This window comes from Musa acuminata, chromosome BXJ2-4, assembly GCF_036884655.1.
Source record: "Musa acuminata AAA Group cultivar baxijiao chromosome BXJ2-4, Cavendish_Baxijiao_AAA, whole genome shotgun sequence".
Taxonomy (NCBI): Eukaryota; Viridiplantae; Streptophyta; class Magnoliopsida; order Zingiberales; family Musaceae; genus Musa; species Musa acuminata.
In genome coordinates, this window is record NC_088341.1 from 197,111 (window position 1) to 217,907 (window position 20,797).

The window sequence follows — 20,797 nt, forward strand, 5'->3', positions numbered from 1 at the left end:
ATATCCGAATCTTTTGTATAATTTTTTTTTGTAAAAGAATATAATACTTTTTATAATATTAATATATGGCATTCAAATCATTTATTTTTTTTATTCACTTCAGTTAGCATTGCTTACGGAAAGAATTACAAATTCATATTCCATCTAAAATCTTAAGAAATCAAGAACGTTTTGATAAAACATTTTCATAAATTATATATTCACAATAATTTTTTGTAATATTATCAGATGTTATTCGAATCATTCTTTTTTTTTTTTTGTTCATGTCGGTCAGCTTGCTTATAGAAAATAAAATTACATATTCCCACTCCACATAAAATTTTAAGAAATCAAGACATTTCCTCATGTTTTTACAATATTAGTATATATATATATATATATATATATATATATATATATATATATATATAATAGCATTTCAAATTATTACCTTTCTCATTCATGCCAGCATTTCTGTGGAATTACGCAGCCACGTGAGTTGGAAAACTTGGTGGATGGAAGAGCAATACGATCCATAGGACTAGAAATGGACTAATTTTGCATCACTCATTCGCTTCATTTATGACAAAAGAGAGCAGCCAAGAACAAGTCAATCAAGGGATAAATTCGTGACGAAGACTCTTGTGGATCGGATGATGAGATGGATCTCAAAAGTCTAAGTTGACTATAGAACTCCGAACTTTGGGGAACTTTCTTACGTTCTCCGTAATATTATTATTATTATTATTAAAATAAATATGTATCGCATGTAAAAAAGAAAAGGGGATGAGATCGTCTCAATAGTTTCCATGTCGAAATAAGGAAGATATTTATTATTGGAGCATAATAATTATCGTTTTCGATCCAATACCATGTCGGATTTTGCATGCATGTCAGCATTTAAGCGAATGCAAAAGTCAGGACATACTAGTTGTTGTATGTAACCTTTGATCGTCTCTGATATGGTGTCTCGGTGAAACAGATCGTCATGGAGTAACCATCAACTAAGTGTTTGACGATTGCTTAAAATAATCCACAAGTGACGATTACATATAATTGGATATATGAACGCCCGTGAAGTCAAACTAATTTAGTTGGTATTTTTTCATCTTAAGCAACTCGCAGTTGAGTCAAACCCACCTTTAATAGATGCCTCACATTTTAACTTGGAGTTGGATCTTATTATGTATAGTGAAGAAAAGTACATTTAATCTCATATGAACTAAGAATAAAATTAATTCAAAAAATTTGATGAATATATTATTATTGATTTTTATTTAAATATTTAAATTAGTGATTTAAATTTAATAAAAATTAATATGCTAATTATCTCATTAAATCTTGAATTTGTAAGACACTCGAGTAATTTTTAATTATTAAATTATGATCTCATGATTATATTAAAAAATATTATATTTTGACACCCCCCAAAAAAAAAAAAAAAATCTTGATAGGAGGCATTGATTATAAGAAAATAAATCAGAAACTCATAAACAAAAAAAAAAAAATCCAAAATGTAAAATCACCGACTAGAAAGAAAACCTTCCCATGAAAAGACATGTGGGCCCCGTTGAAGCATCGGTCCTGCATACGGTCTTAAACTTCAACAGGAAACTATCCTCGTGACTTGACTCGCGCCTGGTGGCCCATAAAACTATCCCTGTCTCCCCCCCGCTCTCGGCGCAACACACGAGCCATTCTTGGCACCCGTTCTTTACCGCCCCGCGTCGCTCTCGTCTACAATAAACAAGCAGTCCCACCTCCGTCACCTAATGTGCCACCCCGTCCCTGTCCGCGGCGCAGCTTCTTCTTGTTCTCCCGCTTCCGCGGTCCGCCGAGGTAACCCTCGAGCTAACTTATTTGAGATCCATTAAACCAGTGTGGAAGAATTCCAAGTCTCCCGGTCTCGGCCCCCATGATGGTTCTTGTCAGCGTTGTGCGTTTCCACACATCGGGAACGGCATCGCGCTCCTGCCTCGACTGGGTTTGAGCATTTGGGGCTTCTTCGTCGCCTGCCGGTACGTCTAATCTTGGACTCCGAGCTTTCAGTTCGTTCTTCGAGTAGGAGATGATGCTATCGTGTGTGTGCCTAGTGTTTGATTCGTCGATTTCTGGATTCGGCTTTCACTACTTGGGTTCTTGAGAATGGGTTCCTTGTGTTCTTGTTGATTTGAGTCCTCTGTGGCTCTTTGTTCTGGTAGAATGCAGATTTGAGAACATGTGTGGTATGTTTAAGATTGATTTAGTGGGAGTTGGATACTGCACGAGATGGCTAGGGTAATTTAGGATTCACGAGTGTTTCCTTTAAGAAAACCAAGCATTGTGCTTATTATTCTCTTGGTGTCTGCTCACGGTGCTGTCTGGGATCTCTACCGGTGAGTTCTAAGCGTTGACGTGGGCGGTTCGGTTCGTTGTTTTAGTGGGACATGAATTGGTTGTGTAGATTGTGTTTGGGTCACCTATATCTTGATGAAGCTTTAAAGACCTGTGTTCGTGAAATTGGTTTCTTTATTTGCTTGTTGATTTGAATTCTTTGTGCCACATCGGTCACCTAGCGTGCCCCGTCTCTGTCCGTGCCACAGCCTCTTCTTGTTCTTCTGCTTCCGCAGTCCGCTAAGGTAACGCTCGACCTAACGTATTTGAGATCCGTCAAACGCACTTTGGCTTCTTGGTCGCCTGCTGGTGCGTCTAATCTTGGACTCCGAGCTTCATCTTTCGTCGAGTAGGAGATGATTTAATCGTGTGTGCATAGTCTTTGATTCGTCGATTTCTTGATTCGGCTTTGACAACCTGGGTTCTTGAAAATGGCTTCCTTGTGTTCTCGTTGACCTGAATCCTCTGTGGTTCTTTGTTCTGGTGAAATTCAGATTCGAGGCTTTTAGCAGGTTACATGTGTGGTATCTTTAAGATTGATCTAGTCAGAGTTGGCTACAACACTCAGGTTCACAGTGTCTGATGTTATGTTCTAAGCGTGGGCGTCAGTGGTTCGGTTCAATATTTTAGAAGGGCATGATTTGGTTGTGTAGATGGTGTTTGGATCATCGATTTCTTGATGTAGCTTTAAAGACCTGTGTTCTTGAAATTGGTTTCTCTATTATTGTTTTTTATTTGGATTCCGTTGTGGTTGTTTGCCTGGTAGCATTCAGGTTTGGCACCTCTGTCATGGTTTAGAGCAGAAGCATATGGTATCTTTAAGACTGAAGGTTTAGCACAGAGACATGTGGTATCTATGAAATTGATTTTTTTCAGAGTTGGATATGACTAGGGTCAGCGAGGGTAATTCAGGATTTATGAAGCTTTCCTCCAAGAAATTAGGCATTTGCTCGGTATTCTTTTGTTGTCATATCCTTTGATATGTGACTATTTCTTCTGCTCAGTATGCTGTCTAGACCTGAGTTTAAGTTCCTTATGCTTACTGCTTGAGACATTGAACACAGTAAAAACGTAAAGTTACAAATTTTTTATTTTCTGCACTTGCTTTGATGCTGATCTTCTTGTCAGCTTTGATGAATTTATTTGAAAGAAAGTGGATCTAACATTCGATCTCTTTTCAGCTTCTGATTTGGAGTTTGTTGATAACTTGATATTGCTCAAGATGATTGGAGTCTTTCTTATCTTTTATGGGGCTATTATGACCATATCACCTACTTGCATACTGCATGTCGCACAAGCATGGAGTACGGATTCATTAGAAAGTACGTTTCTAAGTGATCAAGTTTTAATGTTAGCCATGTATTCCATTCAATTTTAGCTAAAGACAGTTATGCTTGCCTTGTGAAATGTTTTGATGCACAATAATATTCTTGTCGTGGATTCACATTTTAGCATATTCTGAGTCTTAAGAAATTAATTTTCTCAAGGTCGTGAAGTCATTTTCTGAACGCTAGTCTGAGGAATCAACCATATCACTATTGGCATGCTAATCTTATGTAATGTTATATGATATTGCATAACCTTTTTTCTTGGTCTGACAATCTGATGGAATAATTACCCCATCTTTCCCGTCCAAGAAAAAAGGTGCATGACCAACATGTAGAAACAAATGATATTCACATGGACAATGAATAGCAGGTTTCATGGTGAGTGCCACGTGCCCAAGGAAGGTCGAACTTTAATCAATAATTATTTGCTCGAGTGAGTTTCATTTTCTTGCAGAAGCTGGCAATCAGATTAAAAAAACAGTGACAGATATACGTAACTTGGATAGCTGAGAATTAGAAAGAAGGCATGCAGGGGAGATGCATAGAATTAGAAACAACAATAGAAGAAACCAGAACCTACTAGATTTTTGTAAACAATGAGCAACAACCATTTGAAAACTTAGTCTGAAGCAAGGTATGCAATATTGCACAGTATAATTCAGTATGAATGGTATTTACTAGTCTAATAGCCCACAGCTATGTGGACCAGGATAAACTGGATGGTAAACCCAGCACAGGGCATGTACCACCAGATACAACCAATACAGGGCCTGTACCTGGCAGTTTATATTTGTTTTTTGTAGGTGTTTTTCATGCTTTTTTCGAAACTCGATACATATGGCAGACAGACACTCGGTACCAGTCCACCAGATGCTGGACTGGTACAGCACAGCACTAGTTCGAGTCTTGTCTGGTGCACCACTGGTATACAAAATTGTGAACCTTGGTCTGAAGAAAAAAGGTGGGCAACTACTACAACTTCATATGGACCACACAAACAGATGTATTTATGTGCACAGTTGAATTCCTGAGATGACACCTGCAGTAAGGAAAATGGTAATTGATTTTCATCATGCATTTACATACCTTGCTTTTGTTTACATATGACCTAATGTCACAGGTTAGAGCAAATGTTTGTATCAGAAACAAAATCTTATATGTTTCCTTTCAGAAGGTTACTCATGAAATGATGATGATCAATTTTCCTGTATGCAGTCAGTGCATTAAGGATTATCAGGGGCAGTTTGATTGATAACATGAACAACCTCAAATCTTGGAGCAAAGGAGATCCATGTACATCAAACTGGACAGGAATATTTTGTTATCCTGCACCAAAAGATGGGTACCTGCATATACGAGAAATGTATGATGGAGGCTTTAAAGTTCCTTTTGTGACTTTGTTTCTGCATAGTTTGTTAAGATCGCAAAAGGACTTTATCCTTGTTAATATATAGTTTATTTCCTTTTCTTTTTCTTTTCTTGAAACCACTCATTTTATCTAGATGTCATTAAATGTTAAAACTAAGGGATAAGGAAACTAGTGCTCTTTAATTTTTCTGTTTTAACTATACAGAAGAGTGATCATGTTTCAATAGCTCAAATTTTCTAAGATCAATTTTTTCTAGCTGTAGTTATATCGTGAGGAATATTAACCATTATATGCACATTTGTCATGCCCATGATGTGTTTCATAAGAGAACCCCTCAATTCTTTAAATGGAACCCATCTACCAAGACAAAATAATTTGAATGGCATTTCTGGATGAAAATGTACAATCTGACATTGATTTTACTTTTATATCCTTGTAGCTATCTCAGGTTTGGATCCTTGTATGTAGAAGGAAATAAATAAAGGCCATTTTATGTTTTTGTCTGTATTTACTGTGTACTATTGTACCTGATTCCATTGCATGTCTCCATTGCGTACTGTCTTGTCTTATTATATATATATATATTTATCTTTGTACTATGAGGAAATAAATCAATGTATCATGATGTCCTTGCTTAAGGAATTATATGATCATGCAGACACTTTTTATGGAGCCACTTCCCCGTGAAGTTTTGATGAGTGTGGGTATAGGGTAGATCGAGAAAGGACTCCTCTTGTATTATAGTATTACCACCTTGCATTTAGCAAGAAAGCAAATAAGTGACTCTCATTCATGTACCTAATATGAATGATGGGTTGAGTAGCTACATCTGATGGGTTGAGTAGCTATTGTCATTGACTTGGTGGATAACTGGCTGCAAACTAATATGGACCATTCTTTTTGATTTTGGATAGCTGCCTTCATGGCCCAAAGCCACGAGAATATTGATTGGGTTTTAAGACACTGGCATCCCTTTTATATGATAGTTTACTGTTTCAGTTGATGAAATAATCTGTCTTAAAATATTAAGCAAAAAAAATGACATGATGCCCCCTGTTCTGTCACTAGTATGGTCATATGATGGCATGTACCCACCGGATTATATACCTGGTGTATACAGATAAAATTTACCTTGCTCTATTAATGAAAAAGATTCTTAGGCAATAGGCATGCAATTCTTTTTCCCCAGCCACATCTGGTGATATCATGAGATAAAAATTCATTTTTTCTGGAAGGTTCACATACATGGTAACTTGTACTAATCTTTCTTAGGAGTTAGGACACATATCATCTACTGAACAGTTGAGGTCCATATGGCAGAGACATGTGGCTAGCTCATGTACCTGACTAGACTCAGAACTTACTGTGATCGTGAGGATGTCCTTTAGTTCTGTACATCCTAGGCCAAACATAAAGTTCTTTAGTCAATATGACATCTTTTCTTAAACATCAACAATGCATTTGACAGTGAAGCAATTGATTACTCTGACATCTAAGCTACTTAGATTCAGTATTAGCTACTACGGTGACATATATATGCATATTCTTATTTTGTACTAACATTTATTTTTCTATCCAGGCAACTGCTGAAGTTAAATCTATCGGGAACTCTGGCGCCTGAGCTTGGGCTTCTGTCTCATTTGGAAATATTGTGAGTTTTAATGTTGCTTGAGTTCTATAAGATGTTAAATTTTGAACTTCCTCTTGTGCTGTAGCTAATTTAGATTCATCATGCATGATAGGATATGGGTGTTTGTTGGTTAACTCACAATATTTTCGTTGCTCTTTAATTGAGCAGTGTGGACTACTAATAAATTTATTTCCTTCCTCCTTTTTTTGAAGGGATTTTATGTGGAACGGCATACATGGAACCATCCCAAAGGAGATAGGCAACATCACATCCTTAAAACTTCTGTAAGCTTGTATCCAAAACTTGGATTATTAATCACATACATGTAATCTTTGATATGCACATTGCTTTCAGATGCATTTACCTCCTAGTTCTCAGTAGCTTCTTTGTGCTGTGTTGAAAATAAGGTACCTTTTACTGTTACATGTGCTGTCTACCAGATGGAAGTGTCTATTATGCTTTTTCTTTTTTCATAATGAATAATTTGATTTTACAGCATTTTATATTCTAATTGCAGGCTTTTAAATGGCAATCTTATTTCTGGTCCTTTACCTGATGAGATTGGTAACCTTTATAATCTGAATAGGCTGCAAATAGACCAGAACCAAATTTCTGGGCCAATACCTAAATCATTCGCTAATTTGAGAAAAATAAAGCATCTGTGAGTGTGTTTGAACTTAGTTGCATATAGTTGCCAAGAGTTACTCGTTCTCTCATTTGCTTTATTTTGTGTCAGGCACATGAACAACAACTCGTTGAGTGGGCAAATTCCACCAGAGTTGTCTAGACTGCCAATCTTATATCATTTGTGAGTGTTCTACAACTTCTATTCCCAGTCTTTAATGGGCTATATTTTTAATCTTGTGTTCCCAGTCTTTGATGGGCTGTATTTTTAACCTTGTAAGTTTTCACTAGTCATTATTGTTTTTCCTTGTGTGACTTTGCAGCCTAGTGGATAACAATAACTTTTCTGGATATCTTCCACCAGAACTTGCATCCCTGCCATCTCTGAAAATCCTGTAAGTACTTTTAAATATTGATAAACGATTTCATGTTGTATACTGAACTTTATATTTTTGTTGTTTAACACCATAACTTTGGTCCTCAAGTTTATGGTTTTGGTAGAGTAAACCTATATTAGGTAATGTATTTTCAAACAAAGCAAATGGGAATGGAGTTATCTTCTGACTATAAATATGACATTATTAACTAAGGCATTATGTGTTTTACTTTTTTGTATTAGACTTTCAACCAACGTTTACTATGTCGCTCGAAATGGTATGGTATGGGTGGTATGTACCGGTCCGGGCGTGGGCTGATATGCGGATCACCCTGTTTCGGGCTGTCCAGTTAAATTAATAAGAAATTTTAAAAAAATGGTGGGGCCCTGTCCAAATCAGTGCTTTCGCGAGCCCTCTTCTCACGTAGATGTTGTCACCTTGCCATCGCCACTCCGCCACTAGTGCTTTGACGCTTCCTTGCCACTATTGTTGTCGCTTCGATGCTGTCGTTGCCTTGTCGCTGTCGCTGCTTCCTGGGTACGCTACCGCTGCTCTTTTCCTCCTCTTCTTTCTTCTTCATCTTCCTCCACTTCTGCTTCCCCCTTTTTCATTCATTCTTCTCTCTTTTTTTTCCTCGTCGAACCATTAGTACGTACTGACATACCATGTGTCAGTACACTGATAGAGATCGGTATGCACCGGTCCAACAAATTGCTGAACGAGTCTGGTACCCGAAATGGCAATCCTTGCTTTCAACCAAATGATTCCCTTAACAAGTTTGTTGCAGTGAGAAACATCAGGTTCTGTTGCTTCTGAAATTAAAATTATCATGCACTTTATGACCATTTTCTTGGATCCTAGATTCAGCACAGGTTCACTTACGTAATCATGGTTTCTCTAATATCCGTTATTAAAACATGATTAATGGAAACTGTAAGTTCATTGCACATTTTTTCATAGACCAGTAAACTAAATAGCAAGGTTCGCAATACCGTACCGTACCGGAGTTTCGACCTGGGCTCGGTACGGTATACCGCTCGGTACACCCAGGTGTACTGAGCGGTATATTCAGGCGTGCTGAGTACTGTAGCAGCGCTACATTGCTACAGTACTGCTACAGTACCGGACCGGTAACAGGCGGTCCGCGTACCGGAAGCCTGTCAGACCGGTACGTACCGCCCATACCGGGCGGTATGGACCGGTACTGCAAACCATGCTAAATAGATTAAGTAAAAGTCCGAGCATGATATTTTGCACATTCTTTCACTTCATGTTTTAGATCCTTGATGAATCCCTCATATTGCTTTTCAGCAACATCAGTGGTGAAGCACTTGGCTTTCTGTTTTCCTTATTGCATGTTCTTTCTTTTATTTTCTGTTATGTTTTCTTTCACTCCTTCAATTTCTTGGTATATTATGGGGAAGCATTTGTGCTGGCCACATGTATTCTGTTAACAGTGTAAAAAATCATGTGTTTGATGGATAGAAAATCTGACATCAAATTCAGTATCCTTACATTAAAAGTAGTCAAATATATGGGCGCAGAAGCTATATATATGTATGTATATATATACATACATACATACATACATACATACATACATATATATACATATATATATATATATATATATGTATGTATGTATGTATATATAGCTTCTGCGTCCATATACATACATACATATATAAATATGTATATATGTATATATGCATGTATATATGTATATGTATATGCATGTATATATATGTATGCATGTATATATGAATGAGAACTACAGATTAAATAATATTCCTCAAATTGCAAAGTTGAAAAAAGTTAGCTCATGATATCCTAATGAAATATGATCACAATCATATTTGAAAGTTTGGTAATGATATGCAGGCTTAAGGGAAGTATGTGAGTACCACATGGGCATGTATTTAGTCCCTTATGAGATGTCTTGAATGGCACAGTCTGTTTGGGTCACTGTCAGTATGTGTTGATTGTCATGAGTCTCATGACAATCTTTGCTTGGCTACTTATAGGGATAAGGAACACAAAGTTAAACATTTGATTATCCCTTTTGAGTGAGGAACTTTTTAAATGATATTGAAGTCAATCACAACCCACAATGATATGACTGCCAGTGGGTTAGTAATAGGTCAATTGTGATGTTTGATGGTGCTGTCATGAGGCAATCATGGTGATTTAATTGGCAAGGATGCCATTGTTTGAAAGGGATATCAGTCTCACCTTATATACACAACATAGCAAATGGATATAGCATCAAGAAACTCCAAATGAATTTCTAGTTTACCTTTGTGGTCAGTTTTCCTTGATTGAGACAACTTTCTAGAATAATAAATGACAATGAATTGCTTTACCATGGCATGGCAGGCAGTAAGTGCCTGGCATGGCATGTGATGCAACACGGATGCTACGTTACGCCATGCCTGAATATTACATGCCACATCTTTGTGTGGGCATTAGCATAGGCTCATCCCTTGGGCGTTTTCCAGCCTGAAAGATACATGCCAGTTAACATATTTCTGTATTCTCAGCATGATAACCATTGGAAGATAATTTGACCTTTTTCTGAGCTACTAAGATTTATGAATCATTGTTAGTTCTGTAATTCTGCTTCGGTAAAGATGCAACTTGACTAGTTGTTAGGGTTGCTCTATTGCCGGCCAGTCATCATGTTCAAATTAAGAAACAAAAGCAGAAGCCTCATCCACTATGCTCTTTTCAGCTTTTGCTTTTTGCCAATCTAAAGATAGGAAAGTGCAGTCTTTTTTAGTTCAGCAACTTCCTATGGAGTACCTATATATTGATTAGCTAGTCACTATCCCACACAACATATGGACTGGTTTAGGAATAATGAAGAAAAAATCATGTAGAATTTGTACAGTTTTTCTCTCTAATTAAAATTTTTAATTAGTATCTTAAATTAATTATCCTCCCTATTTAATGTTCAGGAATTAAGTTCTTCTTGATTAAACTCTCTTCCTGATTAATGTTTCCCTCCCTCGTTAATGATACTAACTAATATCCTATATTAATCCTTCTCCTTAATTATTACTCAGGGATCCCTATATAATGTTAATTAGTAATCCTAATTAATATACAAGTTCATCTAATTAATTTTCGAACATAAAGTTTTTATATGCATATTACAGGAGTTTTGCTTTCACACAAACAAAAAGAAATAGACTCAGCATTACAGGAACCATACAGTGTAGAGTTCAATTCCTACCTTGTAACTTCCTTTGCAAGCCTTATCTACATTAGTGAATAATGTCTATATGTATGTCTACTAGCTAAGGCCTAGCACTCATATTTCACTGTAAGGATGAAATTAAGCACTACAAATAGGGAAAAACAGCAGGTTAGAAAGAGGATTGGGAAAGCAGGGTCACAGGAACAAATGACAAAATCTTCTTAGAGGTAAATCTTCCAGAAAGAAAACCTTCATAGTATAGAGGACTTTATAGCTTTTGTAGTTGATGAGTGTTTGCCACGAGGCTGTTGGAAGGATCATTGCTGCTGTCACATGGTAAAACTCATTCCTCACCAGTGCTTCACACAACATAACAAAAGCCACATGCATGCTCAAAGAAAATTGTTCCAAGAGTTGTCTTGATAGGATTTACATTTTTGAGCAAAAAAATATCCTTTTTCGACTCAACTGATGAATTATTTTGTCTCTGTTTGCAGTCAGCTTGATAATAACAATTTCAGTGGCAGATCCATTCCAGCTTCTTTCAGCAACATGACAATGCTTGTAAAATTGTAAGGCCTTAATTTTCTGCCTTGAATTTAAATTTTGATTTCATATTACCAAATGAAATGGGAAGCTGTAACATGTAGTCTAGTTCCTCTGAATGATTATCTGTTGCCGACATATCTGGAATTGGTGAAAGCTAAACCCTGAAAACCACTAAGATTGACCAAGTGTCCAGCCAGCAAGCTGAAGTAGCTTGCATCTCAAGGAATGGCTCTATTTCCTTAAGCTAAGCAGCCTTTGCACGTTCGACTGGACCTGATTTTGAGCTGCTGTCCTGCACTTTCATTGGACAACCAGAGAACCACTTACTTTGAAAAGATATTTGGTAACTTGGTTTCTCTACTACCAAATAAGCCAGCCATAGACAGAAATAGTAGATCCGTTCTGTCTTCCACATCTTGATCCTTTTAGTTCTCCACCAAATTCAAAGTAGTTTGATGTTACCTGTTGATCCCTAATGTGAACTTTTTCTTCAAATAATTTCTAATTGTTTATGGCAATGACATTCCCTTATGAATTGGAATATCTTTTTGTGTAGCCATAAAGGGAACCATGCAGGTATTTTATGAGGTGGTCTGTTGGCATTTGGATGACAAAATGTTGAATTATGAAAATTATTCTCCAACTGTGGCCAGTACTAATGCACCAACTGTGGCCAGTACTAATGATCCAGTAAGTCCTCAGGCGAATGGTGAAACAATTTGTAAGAGTTGCATTAAAAAAAAAGAAGAAAATGACTAGAGTCAAAGCAGTAAAGGAGGGAGGAGAGAGCATGGAAAAGGCAAATAGTGGAAGTATATGTGGTTGTAGGGCGTAGTAGGGAGAAAAGTATCCAACAAATAGATTTCTTTTTTAACAAGTATTACATACTGACCCTAGATAAATTAATACATGTAGTAATTGCATGACAGTGAACAGTCAAATTACTGAAATGTTAGTGAGCAGAAACATTGCTAATGAATCTAACAGACTGTTTCTTAATGACAAAATGAACACTGGGTTTGAGTGTATATCATCCCATATATTCCTCTTTTTGTAGCATACTCGTGCTAACATGAAGTTCAAAAAATGCATGTATTTAACTAAAAGAAACTGTCTAACAAGCAATGAAAACTATCCATATATAAAATATCACCTGCAATATCTTATAAGCAAGAATAACTGATTAAAAACTAATTACCTTGCTGTTATTGCTATCCATAAAAAATATATATATTCAGATTTAAACGATGTTTTTAAAATTCTCATAGTTTCTGTTTAGCTACACAATCATCTAAGCAGTTCGAGAATTTAAGTGGATTGTTTTATTGACCTTGCTTATATGTCATCTCTCTTCACTAATTCATATTATCTTCTCAATTTGGAAGTACATTTCCTGGTACCTTAAAATGAGATGTGTTCTTAGTTGTGTTGGAGGTACATTCCGTGGAATCTTAAAATGATTTGTTCTTGGTTATGTTCTGTTTCATATGTTTATGGATTGGAGATGAAAAGAAATTGGCCATATCTCTAGACTTGTCTGTTTAATTGTCATATTTATTCCTTTAACAACTTGTTGTGTACTTTTCAGCTTCATAGATGGATGTGATTAGTCTTCAAAACATTGACAATAAGATATTGTATTTTAAATTTTTCCAGGAGTCTCAGAAACTGCAGCTTGCAAGGAGCTATTCCAGATTTGAGTCAGATACCTCGACTGGGCTATTTGTAAGTCTGCAAATTCTCATCAGAGTGACCAAGAATAAGCTCATATTATAATGAAACTTTCTAGTTAGTAAGTTCCTTTACTTGATAGTTGATAGTTGATACTATCAACTTGATAGCCTGTCACTGGAAGCCCGACACTTGTTATGCTCTCTAACCCCTTGACTCTGTCATCTTAAATTCTGATATCATATTATTATGTATCAAACTTTTCACAAAGGTATCATTGCTGAACAACAGATATCATAGAAGTCTAGCATGTGATGTTTTTCCATACACTCTCTTTTCTTGCTGTGTCTTTATCCATATTCGGACTTATTCTGCTTGCACATGCATGAACTATGCACATGGAAGTGGAACCATATTATTTTGTTTATATTTGCTGTCTCAACCTTGTATTCTAATTTTGTCCAACCCAGACATAATCCAATATTGCAATTTCTCCAAAATTAGTTAAGTCAGTAATAAGTTAACCATTGGTGTGGCCCGTAGGCTCGCAAAGAATTGTCCGCTTTGGACGGTGGGCATACCCATATGGTTTTGTCCTTTCGGAGCAAAACCTGTCACTTATAATGAAACTTTCAAGTTAATAAGTTCCTTTATTTGATAGTTGATACCAAGGTATGTAATTTCGAATAATACCGTTCGGTACGGGCGGTACGTACCGGTCCGTCAGCTTACCGGTACATGGACTGCCCGTTATCGAGCGAAACAAAAAAAAATATTTTATAACAGGCGACGTCGCGTCGTCGAGGCGTTGCGACATCGCTTTTTTCGACGATGTCGCCGAGGCGACGCGATGTCGCCTTATATATATATAAACGAGGCGACGTCGCCCCGCGTGGGTGGGAGAAGGAAAAGGTGACGTCACCGAGGCTTTGCGACGTCGCCGATGCTTTGCGACGTCGCCTTTATAATATATATATATATATATATATATATATATATACCGAGCAGTATACCACTCGGTATACAGTTTCGTACCGTACCGTACCGAGCGAACGTCGAAACTCCGGTACAATACGAAATTGTATACCTTGGTTGATACTATCAACTTGATAGCCTGTCAGTGGAAGCCTGATGCTTGTTATGCTCTCTAACCCCTTGACTCTATCATCTTAAATTTTGTTATCATATTATTATGTATCAAACTTTTCACAAAGGTATCATTGCTGGACAACAGATATCATAGAAGTCTAGCATGTGATGTTTTTCCATACACTCTTTTCTTGCTGTATCTTTATCCACATTCGGACTTATTCTGTTTGCACGTGCATGAACTATGCACATGGAAGTGGAACCATATTATTTTCTTTATATTTGCTCTCAATCTCGTATTCTAATTTTGTCTAGCCAAGTCTGAGGGTAAGAGTGACCTGGTAGACTTATGAGTCCTTTGTTCACCTACTCTTCAACCAATGTAGGATTAAATGTCCTTATCAGTTGGTATGCTATTTTTTTTTTTTACTTTTTTCTAAGGAATTATTCATCGCATTCATATTTCAGGGATCTCAGTTGGAACCAGTTGAAGGGGCCATTACCATCTAAACTTTCGATTGATATAACTACCATGTATGTCTTATTTCTCTACTCTGGCATGTAATTTTTTCCACTGTTCTTGTATATGCACTCCTGTTTTCATTTCTCATATTGGCATTATTTGCATGCTTTATGTGTATGAATTAAAATTTCCTATAACATTGATGAGTTCTTGTGGTCCCTTACTTTCTAAAATTTTGGCAGTGTTCTATCACATAACCACCTTAATGGAACTATACCTTTAACCTTTTCTGGACTGCCTAAACTCCAAAAATTGTAAGTAAAATTTATCTTGCATTTTATCTGAATTATTATTATTTTTGTATTTCTCATTCTTTTGAAGAAATCTACAACCTTGTATGGTAAAACTCTGCCATGAACGTAACTCCATTACTTGGATGGTTCATGTGTATCATTATATTTATATACCATATTCTGTTACTTGCTGTCATCTCTTTTAATTTGCAGGTCCCTTGCAAACAATCTACTTACTGGCTCTGTTCCGTCCTCTATTTGGCAGAATATGACTTTTAACACAAATGACACTCTTCTCTTGTATGACCTTATGGAAAGAAAATATAGTTATTTTTTTCTTATTGTTTTTATGAATTACTATCTGACAAATTCTGTATGCTGTGTAGGGACTTCCAGAACAATTCTCTCACTGATATATCAGATGATTACAGTCCTCCTGCAAATGTCACAATCTTGTATGTTGATTTTTAAGCATTATTTTGTGCTATTGACTTAATATTTAAGATCTTCAGATTGTCATGATTTACATGTATGTAGATGTGCTTCATAATTCGTATCATGCTTCCTGTTAATTTTCTCTTCTTTGTCTGCATCTACATAAAGTTTTTTTGTTTTTCCTTTTTGAAGGGAAGTTTCTCTCCCTTTGTTTTATTTTACCTGTCCGCTGCAAATGTTATGATTATAAGGTTCCTATCTAGTGCCGTTCTAATTCAGATTTTATATGATGTATTGATCTATGGCATGTGAATGTACTCAATATCATCCTAGATCCCTCATAATCCAGATTTTTTATGATGTATTTAGGATTAAAATTTCGTACCGTACTTATATATCAAGATTTACTCGGTATGGTATGGTACAGGAGTACCGAGCGGTATGCCAGGACGTACCGAATGGTACATCTAATATATATATATATATATATATATATATATATATATATATATATATATATATATATATAATATAATATAAAAATAATATTAAAAAAATCTAAAAAGGTGGCGTATGCTGTCTCGGCGATGTCACCTCCTCTTCTCGTCGCCTTAGACGAGGAGAAGAACACAATCTCCTTCATCTCCTCATGTACGGTGTTCGGCGAAGAAGGCAACGAAGACGTCAAAGGTCGTAGACGTTTTCTGCCTTCGGCGAAGAAGAAGCCACAAAATCGCAAACGAGGCAATGAAGGAGACCGCCTCTTCTGTTGCTCTAGCCATCGCCTGGTCGTTACCTCCTAGATCGGGATCATTGAGGGAGGGCGGTGACGCATCGGGAAACGTCGTGGTTCTCCCGATTCTCCCTCTTCTTCAAATGCTCTTTCTTTCTTCTTCCTTTTTCCTTCTCCCTCGACGCTTCTTCTTCCCTCACCGTAGCCAGGCTGATACCTCTTGGTAGTGGGTGGTCACGGTCGAAATTGACTGTTACCGACTTGTTTTGGGGCAATATCAAGTGTTCCGCTCAATGGCGGGTGGTCCGCTTGCCAGTTTGCTGGCGGACCGATACGTACTGTTCGGTACAAGCGGTATCATTCAAAATTTAGAACCTTGGTATTGACTATTGATTTATGTGCACATGGCTTTACTTCGTATTGTTCGTGATTCAAAATCTCCCCCCCCCCCAGGTGGATTTTATCAGGTGCCATTTACTGGTTCACTAGCACATGGATCAAGAATTTTCACCTGGTCCGGTCCAGTCTGCAAGTTACCATATGGTTACCCACAAAATTTGGGTAATAAGCCCACTCTCATTTCAATGTTTTTGCTGTTGCTGTCTTAATAGTTTCTAATATCATATTTTTCTCTCTCTTGCTTTGTCTTGATTAGTTGATTCCCTATTTGCGTTGTGTTGCTTGGTACCTCTCCTACTCCTCTTCTTACTGCTACTACTACTACTCTGCTCCTCCGCCTCCGCCTCGTCCTCGTCCTCCTTCTCCACTACCTCCTCCTCTTCCTTCTGCCACACACCTTCTCCTCCTCTTGCCTCTTTTTGGTGATGGTATGTTCGCATACTGTGTTTTGGGATGTCGCTGTATCAAACCCATTCTGGTCTGGACGGTGACCATTATAGGTCCAGTATCAAGATCTGCGTGTCTCCTTTCTCTCCCTCTGCTCTAAGATGCTTTCTCTTATTCTTGTCTTGCTCATGAGCTTAGTTTTGTAATGATTGTTATACTGATATGATGGTTGGCAAAAGCTTGTATGTAAATTTTAGATGATAGCACCATGATACAAATATATTAGCATAAACTGTAGTATCACCTAGTTGTGCTATCCTTGTTGAGCAGTCCCAACACCTTGTCTATTCTGTCATCACCAATAGTTGTGCAGGTTAGATGCTGTATTGAGTGTGCCAATTTACATCAACATATATCAAGTATTATTCATTTGTACCAGTTCCATGAGTCGAGACAAGTGTGAAAGTTTATGGTTAACTTCTAAGTTGTGTATTTGGAGATCTTTTGTGCCAAAAAGTTGAACACGCTAGGCAGATTGAGGTACTGATACCTGTTGGAGTTTAGGGCCTTCAGGCATTGAGAGTGAGGTATGCCTTATCAAAGCAACATATTCCTCCACATACACGAAAATGGAACAATAGCAAGGAAGAATTAGGCATGCCTTAACAAAGAGACGTATCTTCCACATATGCATGAATGAAACAATAGCACACATCAGCAGAATATTAGTAGGAAGAAAAAGAAAAAAGAGCATTAACTGCAACAGCAAGAGAGTAGAAGGAAGAAGAAGTGGAGCATCTACACTGGTTTCGAAAGAACAATGGCAAGGGCAGCAGTAAGGGAAGCAGAGGTAGTGGTTTCTGGAAAGAAGTGAAGCATAGGGGTTTAGCAGCATAAAATAAAGTGCCAAATGATAACACAAAAAATAGAAGGAAGAAGCATCATAGCAAAAGAACAACAGAAAAATAAAGCTAACTAAAGAGGGATGATTGTAGCAGTTTGATTTCCATTTCTATCTAAACAAATTAAAATGTCCAATCTTAGTCTTTGTTATCTTCTTGAACAACAAATCTTCTCAATTAAAAAATAAAAAAGATCTTAGAAATTAAATAAATACAAGATCATTGATAAATAGAAAGATCGAGGAGTAATTTTATTAGAACAAAGAAGCGGGCCATTTATCTCATAGGAATTGTAAAATGTCCAGTTTTAGTTTCCATTATCTTCTCGAGCAACATATTCTCACAATAAAAAATGCAAAATACAAGGGGTCAATTAAATTCAAGGTTATAAATAAGTATGAAGATCAAGAAGTATTTTTTATTATATCTAAGTGTGCCTATTAGCTCATAGGGACTATGACAGGTGTGCCCAAGTATTCAAGTCAGGCCATTCATCATATTGAGCAAAACCGGCAAGCTGATTCACTATTGAGGCTCAGTATGTGCAATGTTTCTCGTTTGTTGTTTCTTCTTTGTTTCAGTAGCACACTAGCCATGCCAGCCAACACAGCTGATGGTATTCATCATTTTGGCATCCACTTAATTGGTGGTGTGATAGCACATGAATTCTTGGGTTTGCCAATGCATATTTGTGAGACCTGTAAGCCTCTTTGCACCCAGGTGCACTTTTTGACAATGCACTTACATCCATTCTGTGGATACTTTGCATCTTTGCCTTCATTTGACTTTGCTATAAACTTAATATGAAAAAAAGAAAAGAAAAAAAGGGAATCATATTCTTCTTATTATTTTTGTCTAGTCTTTCTTTGGCCTTTGTTTCACTCTCCTAGAACTTTTTGTGCTCATTTTTCAGAAAGTTCTGTGTACTAGATGTGATGATGTTCATTTCATGGCACAAGGGCATTCAAGCAGGTGTGAAGTGCATGGATTTGGTTATGCTAAATCTATGCTTAACTAGGAACAGAAATAGCAAAGAAAGCAAAGAAAGGGAAAGTAAAGCTACTTGGATTCTGTGGTATTTCAAGGTTTTAACTGCTCTCTATTGGTCATTCTTAAAAGAACCTGAAACATTAAATGAAAAAACAGATATTCCAGGCTTGCTTAACATGCACCTTTGTCATATTTTAGCAAGTCCGAATGTAATGCTAAACTGAAAAATCAGCAGGGTAGTGGATTAAGTTGTGGGGTAGGCCATTAGCATTAAATGGCAGTAGTTGCACTGTTTTAGGCTTTCATTTACCACTGTTATATGTTACCCTATATATGGTTAATCTGAAAGGAAGGGGAGCTATGTGAAATGGTATGCCAATAAATGTTGCAGTACCATGAAGGGGGAGAGGAGGAGAAGTTGAAGAAGAAGAGTAGTAGTAGTAGTAGGAGGGAAGGACAAGGAGGAAGAGGAAGTGGAGTAATAGGGAGAGGAGCACTAGGGTTGGCAGGGAGCTGGTGGGGTCAGGAGGCAGGTGGGCATCATGAGGGGTCACAAGGGAGGCAGGTGAGAGGCTGAACCGAACTGGAGCACCTGAAAAGGGCTGGTCTATGTGGCAGTTTGCTGTTCAAACAATATACACTGCCCAGTATGGACAGGTCCAGGTGGTATTTAGAACCATGCTTTCAAGAATAATCTTGTGTTTCCCTGTAGGTTGAAGGTTTCCCTTTAAACAAACCTATTCTTGGTCCACTTTAGCTCAGCTAAACTAAAATCAATAGGGTAGTGGATTAAGTTGTGGAGGAGGTGGCATTTGCACTGTTATAGGAGTTGATTTACTCCTCTGTATTGCTACTCTTTATGGTTAATTAGAAAAGGGGAGCCATACAAAGAATTCCTTCCAAGCACAATCTGTTTTGTCTCCCTGGAGGTTAAAGGTTTCTCTCAAAACAAACCTAAACTCAATCCACTTTGTTAATTCCCCTTACCTCCACCTGCTCCTCTTTGATCCTCTGTCATGGCCCTCTCTAAATGTGCTACAAATAAGGAGCTATTAGTATTGCCAAATTGTGCAGAGCATACTTAATCAGCCCAGATCATACACATTACGGTCTGAGCTCTGATTTTTGACTAGTGAGATGCTGTTACAGCAGTTTGAAAGCTAGTAAATCTTTGAAATATTACAAGTATAGTCGTTTCTCCCTTAAATGAATATTACCAAATTTTGTTCTTGGATCTCATCTGTAACCTACATAATGAGTTAAATCCATAGTGGCATGATTCTTGCATAAACTTTATCGCATTTGCTCTAGAATCTGCACAATTTAGAAGCTTTATAGGAATATTCATATTTATCAAGATTTATATATTGATTGGATAAATATGTATCAACTGGTATTCACCGGTCTGACCCAATATTAGTGTCAAAATATTCATCTCAATATTGGTTTGACACAGGTCATTTGATATTTAATTTTATTCAATGGTATTGAGTAGCATGGTTTGCAGTACCGATCCGTACCGCCCGGTACGGGCGGTACGTACCGGTCCGCGACTTTCGGTACGCGGACCATATGTTACCGTTCCGACACTGTAGCATTACTGTAGCTCGGCACGCCTGAATATACCGCTCGGTACACCTGGGTGTACCGAGCGGTATACCGCACCGTACCGGTACCGAGCCTAGGTCGAAACTCCGGTACGGTACGATATTGCGAACCTTGTTGAGTAGTACAGGTTGGTGTGCTGCCTGGTAATATCAATACCATAATGATTTGATAGGACACCAAATTGGATCAGAATGATCTTTAAATCCTTAATATACAATATAAACATTTATAAACTCCTAATATTTGGGTTTATTATTCAATTTATCCAGAAGTGTATTCTTTAAATTAATATACATGGCTCCATTTACAGTATTAAGTTCAAAAACCTTTCTAATTTACATAAAAAAGTTTGTTGAATGCAAAAAAAAAAAAAACAAAAGGATGAACCGAGACAAAGAT

The 20,797-nt window shown here is 37.2% G+C and overlaps 1 protein-coding gene across 4 annotated transcripts in view; it reads left to right on the forward strand.

Annotated features, from left to right (window-relative positions):
• The first annotated feature begins 1,658 nt into the window (after positions 1-1,658).
• LOC135583000 (probable LRR receptor-like serine/threonine-protein kinase At1g06840) overlaps positions 1,659-20,797 on the forward strand; it is a 40,037-nt gene continuing 20,898 nt past the window's right edge. Inside the window, exons 1-15 of one of the 4 annotated variants that reach the window (XM_065102469.1) lie at positions 1,659-1,997; positions 3,534-3,674; positions 4,896-5,043; positions 6,629-6,700; positions 6,892-6,963; positions 7,266-7,340; positions 7,416-7,487; positions 7,627-7,698; positions 11,377-11,451; positions 13,085-13,153; positions 14,657-14,722; positions 14,894-14,965; positions 15,158-15,244; positions 15,331-15,399; positions 16,566-16,673. In XM_065102469.1, the coding sequence (XP_064958541.1) occupies positions 3,575-3,674; positions 4,896-5,043; positions 6,629-6,700; positions 6,892-6,963; positions 7,266-7,340; positions 7,416-7,487; positions 7,627-7,698; positions 11,377-11,451; positions 13,085-13,153; positions 14,657-14,722; positions 14,894-14,965; positions 15,158-15,244; positions 15,331-15,399; positions 16,566-16,673 (1,157 nt within the window). In that variant the 5' untranslated portion in view covers positions 1,659-1,997; positions 3,534-3,574. Of the gene's footprint in view, positions 1,998-3,533; positions 3,675-4,895; positions 5,044-6,628; positions 6,701-6,891; positions 6,964-7,196; positions 7,341-7,415; positions 7,488-7,626; positions 7,699-11,376; positions 11,452-13,084; positions 13,154-14,656; positions 14,723-14,893; positions 14,966-15,157; positions 15,245-15,330; positions 15,400-16,565; positions 16,674-20,797 lie in introns of all 4 variants that reach the window. The other 3 variants (XM_065102468.1, XM_065102471.1, XM_065102470.1) reach the window with 3 other exon arrangements.